General features: G+C 37.3%; 1 protein-coding gene across 1 annotated transcript in view; it reads right to left on the bottom strand.

Moving 5' to 3' along the window:
- LOC127434225 (phosphatidylinositol transfer protein beta isoform) overlaps positions 1–15142 on the bottom strand; it is a 33648-nt gene that overhangs the window by 8613 nt on the left and 9893 nt on the right. The window contains exons 8-10 of the mRNA XM_051686793.1: positions 12647–12724; positions 5425–5535; positions 1461–1583 (exon numbers count right to left, since the gene is read on the bottom strand). Of these exons, the coding sequence (XP_051542753.1) occupies positions 1461–1583; positions 5425–5535; positions 12647–12724 (312 nt within the window). The remainder of the gene's footprint in view (positions 1–1460; positions 1584–5424; positions 5536–12646; positions 12725–15142) is intronic.

Genomic DNA, 15142 nt, shown 5'->3' on the forward strand with positions numbered 1-15142 from the left:
ATATTTACACGTCAATGCATGCTAGATTTAAGCAACAAACTAATGGATCTATGTTGAATTTAGCTGACTTTTCTTGCCTGGGTAGTATTGCCTTCTGAAATAAGTACATCTGAATGACAGACGGGCTTGCAATTTTTAAAAGGAAATTATATAGGAAGGTGTTTTTGTTTATTACTGAGATTCATTTAGAGAAACACATGGCTGATAACCAATATGATGGCCAATGCTGTTTCTAAACAAAAGTCGGTTCACACTATGTGATATATATTAGGAATGTACATCAATTAAACAATTAACTAATAATTTTGTTTCTGAGATTAATCATGATTAAATTATAAAAAAAAAAAATCATCATAAATATTTCCTTTATACTATGTATCAAATAGCTTGCAAGAAACTGGTTAGTCATCATTTAGGTAAGTTCATGCATACATGGCATAAAATCAGTGGACATGTTGTAATTAAAATTTGGGCAAAATCTTCTGCCGTTTTCCAGTGGACTTTTTTTTTATAATAGGATCAAAAGGGCAGATTCAATTTATATCAAACTTTATTGGCAAATGAAACTTAAGTATACATTGCCAATGCATTATAAGACACTACACGTACAGAAATAAAACATATTAAACACTGACGTTTAATTTGCTGAAGTTTAAAATCTCAAAAGTATTATTTTCTCTGGCTGCCATTCAGTTTGCGGCAGCTGCTTGCTAACGGCCAGGTCCTTCAGTCTCTATGCGCACACGCTGGGTCCCACTCGGGTGAAGTCTCCATTCTCTGAACAGTAAATCCACTCTGGTGTTTATTATGCCTGGGACATGAGTTGTCCTAACCATGCCCCAACCCTAATCGGAGCCTGTAAAGCTGATTAGCCTGCCAGGAACAACTCGGGACACCTATTTCCCACTGTGCGAACTTTCAGGCAGTAAAAAATTAAAAAAAAATGGATACGGCACTAATTGTGTAAATTGTTTATTAATGTGTTAAAATATTAATCGCAGAAATTAATGCACTAAATGTCACAGTGGCAGATACTGAGAGAGAGAGAGAGAGAGAGAGAGAGAGAGAGAGAGAGCAGTGATGGCTGGTGGTTTTCAAAAGAGGGGAAGCACAGATTTTCTTTTGAAAAGGGGAAGCACAGATGTTGTTCCAAAAAAAAAAAAAAAGTGTACTCGCATATTTTTCATTTGTATTATTATTATTATTATTATTATTATTTTATTCTTCTCTATTATTCTCCACTAAAGCAACTTAAATGTGAAGTCTGCTCTCCTTTTTATTTTTTTTTGCAGGAAATGGTACATTTTGATTTGATTGATTTCTCTGAAGTCAACAACAGTTAGCAGTGTCTGCCATTTTGCCCCCAAAACCAGCTACATTGCCAACTCACAAAAAAACTATTAACTAGTGAACTTACTGAAATGTATGTAATGTGTAAATTTGTGTGTGAATGCACAAACCTCCTCCAGTTCTCTCTGTGTCTCCTCTTCCATCCTTCTGATGTCATCCATGTTGAGCTCCACCCACTTATCAATCCAGCAGAAGAGCTGTCGGTGGAAGTTGGTGAAGATTCTCTTCTCTTGCTGACAATTGAGAGCAAAAAGCACATAAATACCTTATCGATCCATAGAAATGTAACCTTAACCAGACACAGGGTTGGGAGTCAGTTTCAAAAAGAATCTATTCTTCAATTGTAAAAATACTTCAAACAAGAACAACTGAAGAGTGGTGTAGGTGAAATGGTGCTTGCAACATTATTTGCTGTAGTTCTTCAGAATACAGGCGCATCTGCTCAGCAAACCTTCCTTCAAATTTATCGTACGGGACTGAAATATTGCACGCTGGGATTTACAGTGCATCTGGAAAGTATTCACAGCGCTTCACGTTTTCCACATTTTCTTATTCCACAATGGATTAAATTCATTATTTTCCTCAAAATTCTACAAACAATACCCCATAATGACAACGTGAAAGTTTGTTTGAAATCTTTGCAAATTTATAAAAAAAAAAATCAAAAAAAACACATGTACATAAGTATTCACAGCCTTCGCTCAATACTTTGTTGAAGCACCTTTAGCACCAATTACAGCCTCAAGTCTTTTTGAGTATGATGCTACAAGCTTGGCACACCTATTTTTGGGCAGTTTCTCCCATTTTTCTTTGCAGGACCTCTCAAGCTCCATCAGGTTGGATGGGGAGCGTCGGTGCATAGCCATTTTCAGATCTCTCCAGAGATGTTCAATCGGATTCAAGTCTGGGCTCTGGCTGGGCCACTCAAGGACATTCACAGAGTTGTCCCGTAGACACTCCTTTGTTATCTTGGCTGTGTGCTTAGGGTCGTTGTCCTGTTGGAAGATGAACCTTCACCCCAGTCTGAGGTCCAGAGCGCTCTGGAGCAGGTTTTCATCAAGAATGTCTCTGTATATTGCTGCATTCATCTTTCCCTCGATCCTGACTAGTCTCCCAGTTCCTGCCGCTGAAAAACATCCCCACAGCATGATGCTGCCACCACCATGTTTCACTGTAGGGATGGTATTGGCCAGGTGATGAGTGGTGCCTGGTTTCCTCCAGACATGACGCTTGCCATTCAGGCCAAAGAGTTCAATCTTTGTTTCATCAGACCAGAGAATTTTGTTTCTCATGGACTGAGAGTCCTTCAGGTGCCTTTTGGCAAACTCCAGGCAGGCTGTCATGTGCCTTTTACTGAGGAGTGGCTTCCGTCTGGCCACTCTACCATATAGGCCTGATTGGTGGAGTGCTGCAGAGATGGTTTTTCTTCTGGAAGGTTCTCTCTCCACAGAGAAACGCTGGAGCTCTGTCAGAGTGACCATCGGGTTCTTGGTCACCTCCCTGACTAAGGCCCTTCTCCCCCGATCGCTCAGTTTGGCCGGGCGGCCAGCTCTAGGAAGAGTCCTGGTGGTTTCAAACTTCTTCCATTTACGGATGATGGAAGCCATTGTGCTCATTGGGACCTTCAATGCTGCAGAAATTTTTCTGTACCCTTCTCCAGATCTGAGCCTCGATACAATCCTGTCTCGGAGGTCTACAGACAATTTATTGGACTTCATGGCTTGGTTTGTGCTCTGACATGCACTGTTAACTGTGGGACCTTATATACACAGGTGTGTGCCTTTCCAAATCATGTCCAATCAACTGAATTTACCACAGGTGGACTCCAATCAAGTTGTAGAATCATCTCAAGGATGATCAGTGGAAACAGGATGCACCTGAGCTCAATTTTGAGTGTCATGGCAAAGGCTGTGAATACTTATGTACATGTGATTTTTTTTTTTTTTTTTTTTAATACATTTTCAAAGATTTCAAACAAACTTCTTTCACATTGTCATTATGGGGGATTGTTTGTAGAATTTTGAGGAAAATAATGAATTTAATCCCTTTAGGAATAAGGCTGTAACATAACAAAATGTGGAAAAAGTGAAGCGCTGTGAATACATTCCGGATGCACTGTACATATAGACCCATATTTATTTTTACAATAGACTGATTAAGAGGAAATGTCAAGATGTTTTGTCGTTCATCAGTGTAAAAAATGTTTTATCTTTTATCTTGCACTGCATTATGAGATTTAAGTTTACCTCTATTTTTTTTTTTTCTCCCCTTTTCTCCCCAATGTGGAATGCCCAATTCCCAATGTGCTCTAAGTCCTCGTGGTGGCGTAGTGACTCGCCTCAATCCAGGTGGCGGAGGGCAAATCTCAGTTGCCTCCGCATCGGAGACCGTCAATCTGCGCATCTTATCACGTGGCTTGTTGAGCGCGTTACCGCAGAGACCTAGCATGTGTGGAGGCTTCGCGTTGTTCTCCGCAGCATCCACGCACAACTCACCAAGCACCCCACTGAGAGTCAGAACCACATTATGACCACGAGGAGGTAAACCCAACATGACTCTACCCACCCTAGCAACCGGGCCAATTGGTTGCTTAGGAAGCCTGACTTTAGTCACTCAGCATGCCCTGGATTTGAACTTGCGACTCCAGGTGTGGTAGTCAGTGTCTTTACTTGCTGAGCTACCCAGCCCCACCTCTCATTTTTAAGAATCCAGATAATGAGTCTAGAATCGACTCTTGGAATTGATTCCATCGATTCCAAAACTAGCAATTGGAATCGGAGTTGGTTCCAAAATATCTGGAATCAAACAGCCCAACATTTACTTATTTCTCTTCAGGTTTATAGATTTAATATTACTTAATAATTGGCCAGCAGATCACTGTTTTGCTTAGAAATGTAGCTTTAAAAATGTACAGAGGTACAAAAGTTTATTTTATACAATTTTATTGTTCTAATAATAAATAATTTCCATAGAACATGGACAAAATCAGAATGAAAGATAAATGCAAGATAAAATAATAATAATATATATATATATATATATATATATATATATATATATATATATATATATATATATATATATATATATATATATATATATATATATATAACATGCTGATTTGTGTGGGAGGAAAGGTTTTTTTGCACTACTAAAACATTTGCACTTTAAACATTAAAACTTCCATTTTACATATTACAAAAGAACATTACAAATTCATATTATGAATGATTATATTTGACATGCTTTTTCGGATTTTGTTTATTTTGGTAGGTATTTCTTTATATTACACACAGAAAAATAATTATAAAATTAATACAACACAATAAAGTTACATAATTAACTATAAAACAACCATTGCTTTTTCATCTCTATGTTTTCGTGCTTATGCAATCGCAAGCATGAAAATGGCAATATGAAAAACCTACGGTTGATATTGGTGGTTTATATTGATGGTTATAGCCGATGGTTTTAATTTGGTCAATAACTGGCTGATACATCGGTGCATCCCTACAGATAATTTTTTTTATTTTTTTTGTTTTTTTTTTTGGCTTTGGTACAATAACAATACAAAAGCTAATTGTAACTGTTTTTATAATATCACACTAATGATATTACACTAGTTCTAAAAATTCTAAAATGTTCTATGTATGGTGGAATTTGATTATTACTGAAGCTCAACAAATCTAAAATGTCACATTTTTGTCACACAGGAGTGAAGCACACCATTCATTCATGTGCAGAAAAAAAAAAAAATTCGCTGATCTGATGTGGACTAGTGGCAAAAATGTTGATAATTTATGAATGCATTAAAACTACATACACTATATTTTGAAACAGAAAAACTACTTTTTCTTTTTTTTTTTTTTTTTTCGCGGTTCACATTAAAAATATGAGATTCATTGGCAAAAACAAAAACAAAAAAACATGACATTAAGTGCGATTAACTATTTTAAATCTTTTGAAAGTTCTATTTTTAATACAAATTTTATCATTTTAATAGCCTTGTTTAGGGACATTAAGGTGTTAAAATAGCATTACTTTTAATGTATTTATGAGGTTGTGAGATCTTACCTTGTGAATAAAGCCTTCTACTCTGTTCTGTAGGCCCCACCATTTAAACTTGACAGTCACCAGCTTGTAGGCACACATTCGTGGGCAGTCAGGGTTATTAACCAGTTCCTTCTATTTGTTTCAAACAAAAATAATAAAGTTGTGTAGACCCTGAACATATTGAATCGAACTTAAATATTACTGCAGTAAAGAGGTTCTAAAATAGCTTTCCAATGGTATGGTTCCTTTTCCAGGAACTCTCAACAGTTCAGAGCAGAAAATTCTTTACAAATACTATTTACATGTTAACAATATATACATGGCTTATTGAAAAATAAGGTTGTCAAAAATTATATAAAAAAAAAAAAAAGAGAAATCTAGTTTTAAACGCGTATATGGTTTGTAGTAATTGTATATTCATGTGTGTGTGTGTATATATATATATATATATATATATATATATATATATATATACACACACACACACACACACACACACACACACACACACACACACACACACACACAGTCATGTGAAAAAGAAAGTACACCCTCCTTGAATTCTATGGTTTTACATATCAGGACTTAAAAAATCATCTGGTCCTTAGCAGGTCTTAAAATTAGGTAAATACAACCTCAGATGAACAACAACACATGACATATTACACCGTGTCATGATTTATTTAACAAAAATAAAGCCAAAATGGAAAAGCTATGTGTGAAAAACTAAGTACACCTTATGATTCAATAGCTTGTAGAACCACCTTTAGCAGCAATAACTTCAAGTAATCATTTTCTGTATGACTTTATCAGTCTCTCACATCGTTTTGGAGGAATTTTGGCCCACTCTTCTTTACAATGTTGCTTCAGTTCATTGAGGTTTGCAGGCATTTGTTTATGCACAGCTCTTTTAAGGTCCCGCCACAGCATTTAAATCGGGTTGAGGTCTGGACTTTGACTGGGCCACTGCAACACCTTGATTCTTTTATTTTCAGCCATTCTGTTGTAGATTTGCTGGTGTGCTTAGGATCATTGTCCTGTTGCATGAACCAATTTCGGCCAAACTTTAGCTGTCGGACAGATGGCCTCACATTTGACTCTAGAATTCTTTGGTATACAGAGGAGTTCATGGTCGACTCAATGACTGCAAGGGTACCCAGGTCCTGTGGCTGCAAAAAAAGCCCAAATCACCACCACTCCATCACCGTGCTTGACAGTTGGTATGAGGTGTTTGTGCTGATATGCTGTGTATGGTTTTCACCAAACGTGGCGCTGTGCATTATGGCCAAACATCTCCAATTTGGTCTCGTTTGTCCAAAGGATATTGTTCCAGAAGTCTTGTGGTTTGTTTAGATGCAACTTTGCAAACCTAAGCTGTGCTACCATGTTCTTTTTAGAGAGAAGAGGCTTTCCTTGGCAACTCTTCCAAACAAGCCATACTTGTTCAGTCTTTTTCTAATTTTACTGTCATGAATTTTAACATTTAACATGCTAACTGAAGCCTGTAGTCTGAGATGTAACTCTTGGGTTTTTTGCAATTTCTCTGAGCATTGCATGGTCTGACCTTGGGGTGAATTTGCTGGGACGTCCACTCCTGGGAAGATTGGCAACTGTCTTGAATGATTTCCACTTGTGAATAATCTTTCTCACTGTAGAATGATGGACTTAAAATTGTTTGGAAATGGCCTTGATGGGCAGCAACAATTGCTTCTCGAAGATCATTGCTGATGTCTTTCCTCCTTGGCATTGTTTTAACACACACCTGAATGCTCCAGACCAGCAAACTGCTAAAACTTCGACTTTTATAGAGGTGGTCACACTTGCTGATGATCAATTAATCAAGGGCATTTGATTAGCAGCACCTGGCTACTACTTAGCCTCTTAATTCCTATGGAAGCAGTAAGGGTGTACTTTGATTTTCCACACATGGTGTCTCCATTTTGGCTTTATTTTTGTTAAATAAATCATGACACAGTGTAATATGGCATGTGTTGTTGTTCATCTGAGGTTGTATTTACCTAATTGTAAGACCTGCTAAGGACCAGATGATTTTTAGTATGTCCTGATATGTAAAACCATAGAATTCAAGGAGGGTGTACTTTCTTTTTCAGAAAGAAATCTATCTGATATATATATACACACATACACACACACACACACACACACACACACACACACACACACACACACACACACACACACATATATATATATATACACACACACACACACACACACACACACAGATCAGCCACAACATTAAAACCACCTGCCTAATATTGGGTAGGTCCCCCTTGTGCCACCAAAACATTGTTACCGTAGACCAATCAGGCTATTCTCTGTTGTCCTCTCTCATCAACGAGGCATTTCCATCCACAGAACTGCCGCTCACTGGATGTTTTTTGTTTTTGGCACCATTCAGAGTAAATTTTAGAGACTGTTGTGTGTGAAAATCCCAGGAGATCAGCAGTTACAGAAATACTAAAACAAGCCCGTCCGGCACCAACAATCATCCATGTGATTATCTAATCAGCCAATCATGTGGTAGCAGTGCAGTGCATAAAATCATGTAGATACGAGTCAGGAGCTTCAGTTAATGTTCACATCAACCATCAGAATGGGAAAAAAGTGTGACCGTGGCATGTTTGTCGGTGCCAGATGGGCTGGTTTGAGTATTTCTGTAACTGCTGATCTCCTGGGATTTTCACGCACAACAGTCTCTAGAATTTACTCCGAATGGTGCCAAAAACAAAAAACATCCAGTGAGCGGCAGTTCTGTGGACGGCAATGCCTTGTTGATGAAAGAGGTCAGAGAATGTCAGTTCGAACCAGTCTGGCCAAAGTCTACGGTAACTCAGATAACGCTCTGTACATTTGTGGTGAGAAGAATAGCATCTCAGAATGCTTGGGTTGGCGACGTTTTGGCAGCACAAGGGGGACCTACACAATTTTAGGCAGGTGGTTTTAATGTTGTGGCTGATTGGTGTGTGTATGTGTATGTATGTATAATATATATATATATATATATATATATATATATATATATATATATATATATATATATATATATATATATATATATTATTTGAAGTCAGAAGTTTACATTCACTTAGGTTGAAGTCATTAAAACTCATTTAACCACTCGACAGATTTCATATTAGCAAACTATAGTTTTGGCAAACCTACTTTGTGCATGACACAAGTAATTTGTTTACAGACAGATTGTTTCACATTTAATTGACTATAACACAATTCCAGTGGGTCAGAAGTTTACATTCACTAGGTTAACTGTGGCTTTAAGCAGCTTGGAAAATTCCAGAAAATGATGTCAAGCCTTTAGGCAATTAGCCAATTAGCTTCTGATAGGCTAATTGGAGTCAATTGGAGGTGTACCTATGGATGTATTTTAAGGCTTACCTTCAAACTCAGTGCCTCTTTGTTGACATCATGGAAAATCAAAAGAAATCAGCCAAGACCTCAGAAAAAAAAAATTGTGGACCTCAACAATTCTGGTTCATCCTTGGGAGCAATTTCTAAATGCCTGAAGGTACCATGTTCATCTGTACAAACAATAGTATGCAATTATAAACACCATGGGACCATGCAGCCATCATACTGCTCAGGAAGGAGACGCATTCTGTCTCCTAGAGATGAACGGAGTTTGGTGCTAAAAGTGCAAATCAATCCCAGAACAACAGCAAAGGACCTTGTGAAGATGCTGGAGGAAACAGGTAGACAAGTATCTATATCTACAGTAAAACAAGTCCTATATCGACATTACCTGAAAGGCTGCTCAGCAAGGAAGAAGCCAATGCTCCAAAAACCGCCATAAAAAAGCCAGACAGTCTGCAAGTGCACATAGGGAGAGATTTGACTTTTTGGAGAAATGTCCTATGGTCTGATAAAACAAAAATTTAACTTTTTGGCCATAATAACCATCGGTATGTTTGGAGGAAAAAGGGTGAGGCTTGCAAGCTGAAGAACACCATCCCAACCATGAAGCATGGGGTGGCAGCATCAAGTTGTGGAGGTGCTTTGCTGCTGGAGGGACTGGTGCACTTCACAAAATAGATGGCATCATGATGAAGGAAAATTATGTGGATATAGTGAAGCAACATCTCAAGAAATCAGCCAAGTTAAAGCTCGGTCGCAAATGGGTCTTCCAAATGGACAATGACCCAAAGCATACCTCCAAAGTTGTGGCAAAATGGCTTAAGGACAACAAAGTCAAGGTATTTTAGTGGCCATCACAAAGCCCTGACCTCACTCCGATAGAAAATTTGTGGGCAGAACTGAAAAAGCATGTGCGAGCAAGGAGGCCAACAAACCTGACTCAGTTACACCAGTTCTGTCTGGAGGAATGAGCCAAAATTCCAGCAACTTATTGTGAGAAGCTTGTGGAAGGCTACCCAAAAGGTTTGGCCCAAGTTAAACAATTTAAAGGCAATGCTACCAAATACTAACAAAGTGTATGTAAACTTCTTACCCACTGGGAATGTGATGAAATAAACAAAAGCTGAAATAAATCATTCTTTCTACTATTATTCTGTAATTTCACATTCTTAAAATAGTGATCCTAACTGACCAAAGACAGGCAATGTTTTCTACAATTAAACAGGGAGTTTAAATGTATTTGGCTAAGGTGTATGTAAACGTGTACACACTGTATATATGGTGTAACCATGAAATAAAAGGTTTTAAAATATCATCATTGCACTTAAAGGAATATTCGGGGTTCAATAAAAATTAAGCTCAATAAACAGCATTTGTGGCATAATGTTGATTACCACAAAATACATTTTGACTTGACTTAAAAAAAAAAAAAAATTAAAAAAAAAGGAAAAATCAAAGTTACACTGAGGCACTTACAATGGAAGTGAATGGGGCCAATTTTTTTACATTAAAATCCAAAAGTTTCAAAAGTTTAGCCACAAGACATAAACAGTAGCCTATTCTTGTAAACATGATTTTAGTGTGATAAAATCACTTATTACACGGCTCTCTGGAATACTCTATTCTGATTGGTCAATGGCGCCATCTAGCAGTCAGATATTGCTCTGTAACAACTGCACATATGGGACGTATCAGACCACTAACCCGGGTTTTGCAAGAAGTCTCTCGGCTCACACGTGCAATCTCTACAAGTAAGCTAATAAAATAATTTTAACTCAAAACAATGTTTCATGTGCATTTATTTAATTATTTGGCAAGTAGTCTTGTAATAGGCTGAATAATGAGGAGTCAGACGGTCATTTTTACAAAGTAAACACCAACAGAACTCTGACGCAAACCAGTTGATTTCAGCTGTTCAGCGATTTCTTCTCACATAATTACACAATTTCAGTGCAAACCACTGACTGTACATTATCCCTTACTTACTAACCTTTTCTGTGTAAAGTTATAGCCAATTTTGCCATGAAAATGTAATTAACAAACCAAAAACCCTAAAATGACTGTAAAAATGACAATTTAAACAATTTTACAGCTCAAATAATACATGAGTTTTAACAGTGCTTTTATAAAATTATAAGTTTCACATTTCTGCCTATAAACCCTCCAATTCACTTCCATTGTAAGTGCCGCACTATAACTTTGATTTTTGCTTTTTTAAAGAAAAGGATTGATGAGTCAAAAGTCATTTTTATGGTATCAACATTATGCCACAAATGCTGTCGATTGTGCTTAAAGGTGCACTCAATGTCTTTTTGTTTGTGTCATCTTGGAATTACAGTGATACCACATGGTGTGGATGCAGCATTCTACAAAATCAATAGTTTTCAGTTACAGATGCCATTGTAGAAATTCACTATTCACAATCAGCCATGATTAATTTAATCCAAGAGTGAAAGTGTCCAATAACAAGACGGTTACTGAGATTAAGCGAGTAGTATTCAGCTGGTCATCTGATCTGGGGGGACCCTCCCCCATGTAAAATAACAGGGCTTTTTTTTTTTTTTTTATCCCTTTTTCTCCCCAATTTGGAATGACCAATTCCCACTACTTAGTAGGTCCTTGTGGTGGCGCGGTTACTCACCTCAATCCGGGTGGCGGAGGACAAGTCTGTTGTCTCCGCTTCTGAGACTGACAATCCGCACATCTTATCACGTGGCTCGTTGTGCATGACACCGTGGAGACTCCGCATGTGGAGGCACACGCGATCCATGCACAACTTACCACGCGCCCCATTGAGAGCAAAAACCACTAATCGCAGGGGCCTGGGTAGCTCAGTGGTACAGTACGCTGGCTACCACCCCTGGAGTTCGCTAGTTCGAATCCCAGGGTGTGCTGTGTGACTCCAGCCAGGTCTCCTAAGCATCCAAATTGGCCTGGTTGCTAGGGAGGGTAGAGTCACATGGGGTAACCTCCTCGTGGTCGCTATAATGTGGTTCGTTCTCGGTGGGGCACGTGGTGAGTTGAGTGTGGTTGCCGCGGTGGATGTCGTGGATGCCTTCACACACGCTATGTCTCCATGGCAATGCGCTCAACAAGCCACATGATAAGATGCGTGGGTTGACGGTCTCAGACGCAGAGGCAACTGGGATTCGTCCTCCGCCACCCGGACTGATGCGAATCACTACGCGACCATGAGGACTTAGAGCGCATTGGGAATTGGGCATTCCAAACGGGGAGAAAAAGTAGAACTTTTTTTTAAAGGGGAAAAAAAGTACTGAGTGCAACTTTAACTTGTATTGAACCCAGAATATTCCTTTAAATATAGGCGAGTGTACACAACATAATCATTCATTTCAAAAAGTTTTTCAAACACATTGTTTCAAGGTTTTTTTTCAACACTTTATCACAAATCGCATGGATTTTAGAGTCACAAATATAAAGTATTGAAGTTATGATTATCAAGTTTTCTTAGGGGTAATATCTTGTATTAAATAAATAAATAAATAAAAACTTCACACAGCCATGAGGCTCTAAAGGGGTCAAATATACATTTCTTGTTTCAAGAATTTCCGATTTTAAAACTTATTAGATTTACACCACATTTTTTTATTAAAAAATGACATTGAACAGTTTCATAGATGTAGATGAGTATTCAAGTAATTGTTTTGTGTGAATTGCATTTTTTATGTGTTTTTAAATAACTACATGGATCTGGTAAAAAATGAGTATCATGTAATTGACCCACATACTGTACATAAGCCACACTCAAAAAAGGTATGACATCCATTGCATTAGATTTTACTTAGTGGGCATCCTGGGACAACATTGTCAGTTGTCTCCCCATCCTTACCTTCCAATTTGGCCCCAGTGGTCCTCTGCCTGTCTTGATTGACTTGAAAATAGCTGGATCCTCATCAGCCTTGTAGTCCTGCATATTAACACAAAGCAATCGACCTTGCCATGAGTTTGAAAAATATAACCTTAGTGAATGATACTCTAATGAATAACATCAATGATTTTAAAATAAACCTACACCTCGGAGCGATCACATTCTCAAACACCTACAAAGGATTTTACAAGGGCATATCTTAAAATTTGGAAGGCTGATGCAGAAAAAAAAAAGCATTTATTTGCAACTCTAAATGCAATATTTAAACCCTTAGTGAGCAGGGAATATGTCAAAACTTGAGTCATGTACGCCCATATAGACTTAAGCCTAATAGAACCCAAGTCATTAAAAATGATTAGAGGACAGATGCAATGAGGTAAGGAGAGGTTGAGAAAAGACAAGGAACAAAAACCCGACTTAATAAACCCAAGAGCTGGAGAAACGGGGAGAGCTACTGGTAAAATAAATGGACGAAAAGCACTTCATTTTAACTGGACCCCCAGGGCCATGCAATTGTAAATAAATCATGATTTGCTTCCAGCAAAATAACAACTTCTCAGTTTCTGTACGGTTAGTGAGGCAAACAAGCATCGAGGGCTTGAGCACACACACACACAAACACACACACCACAGTCGCACTAAGAGCAAACCGACCTGTTTAATGCCAAGTGTGCTGTCCGGAAGCCAAAGCGTGATGACAGGGTAACAATGCTTGGTGTGAATTCATGTAAAGCAGAGGTTTGTTTGTGTGCCAGGCTATATAAGCCCTTAATTACTCGAACCCAACTCGTGGTTCTCAGCACAACGCCTGCAGTGATGCCTGAGGCCAGAGACTGATAGGGTCCAAAGACACAGACAGGCAGCACACCAGAGAAAACTGCTTCATTAGAGCGTAATCCCTCTTTCCACTCACACAAACACTCTTAACTAGCTAATCAATGAAGGAGAGCAGCACTACATTATTAAAATGCTTTTCCAACTTTTACGCACATTCCTCAAACTGAAGAAATCGTTAATTTGGTCTTGCTTCCTCATTTACCTTCACAGACAATATTGAATGTATTTGATGGCATAATTGGTAAGGAGGATGTGGGCGAACAGTAATTTTACCATGGGTATGTGGTGATCTTAGGCACAATGTGGAGTGTGGTAAAATCTCTGTAACACAACCTTGATTGGTTTATTAATTTAATTACATGTCATCTAGTTTGGTTAAGTAATATTAGCAAGAATGATGTTGCACTACACTGTAAAAAAATGCTACAGTAAAAAAAAAAAAAAACTTTAATTGGTTAACGGGTAGTTACCTTAAAATATACGGTAACATTTTTAAATATATTTAAAAAGACAATACAATTTTGTAAAAATATATATATATTTTTATGTAAAAAGTATGTTTTTCTGTAACAATTTATATTATGTGTACAAGAGAGTACATGTACTTTTTACGGTAAATTATTGTTAAAATTATGGTAAAAAACAATAATCGGGCATTCCCAGAATTCCCTGCCTGACCCAGTTCATTTCATTATATTTTATGTGAATAGTTGTTTTTTCTTGTTTTAATATCAGTTACGTACATTGGGGTGTTCTGTGTAATACTTAATGTAGTTTAGTTAATGTTTATTTAATTATTTTAATTTCACATGTGTTACACTGATGGTGTTTAGTGTTTATGTGAGTGACACCGAGCACTGTCTCTACATGTTTATTGGTTATTGCTCCTGCAAGGGCCTCTATTGATGAACTTCATGTCATCATGTGCTTTTTTGTTATTACTACGGTGATTAACAATACTTTATAAAGTGAAAAGCAGATTTTAACAGTTTCAGAAGGTTAATATATCAAGTTTATTATTTAATAATATAAACGACAGTAATGCACCGTAAAATATACAGGCATCAAAATTACATCTCGTAAAGCCTGAAACGTGGTTACCGTATTAAAGGTGAATTTCTGGCAACCACAGCTGCCAGTTTTTTACCGTAAATTTAACAGGACTTTTTTTTTTACAGTGTACGTAAATACATCAGAACAGCTGTGATTTGGTTGAAGGCAATAGGAAGCAGAAAATAGAGTAATATTACGGACGGGCGGATGGAATTTATATATACTAATTTATGTATACTCACATGAGCAACTCATATGACAACTCATATCACCCACTGTTCTATTCATATATACATACACACACACTGTATGTGTAATATATATATATATATATATATATATATATATATATATATATATATATATATATATATATATATATATATTATTATTTTTTTTTAACCCTAAGTCAAGTCAAAACACTGCATGTTGGAATCCATGAAGCCTTAAAAGAAACTTAATTTTATTATGCGAGATTGAGATTGCTAAAAAAAACAAAAAGTTTAATGTAGGACAAGTGTAAAAGTGCAATCTCATTTCAAGTCAGTTTCTGCTACAGAACTGCAT

This window comes from Myxocyprinus asiaticus, chromosome 4 (assembly GCF_019703515.2).
Source record: "Myxocyprinus asiaticus isolate MX2 ecotype Aquarium Trade chromosome 4, UBuf_Myxa_2, whole genome shotgun sequence".
Lineage (NCBI taxonomy): Eukaryota > Metazoa > Chordata > Actinopteri > Cypriniformes > Catostomidae > Myxocyprinus > Myxocyprinus asiaticus.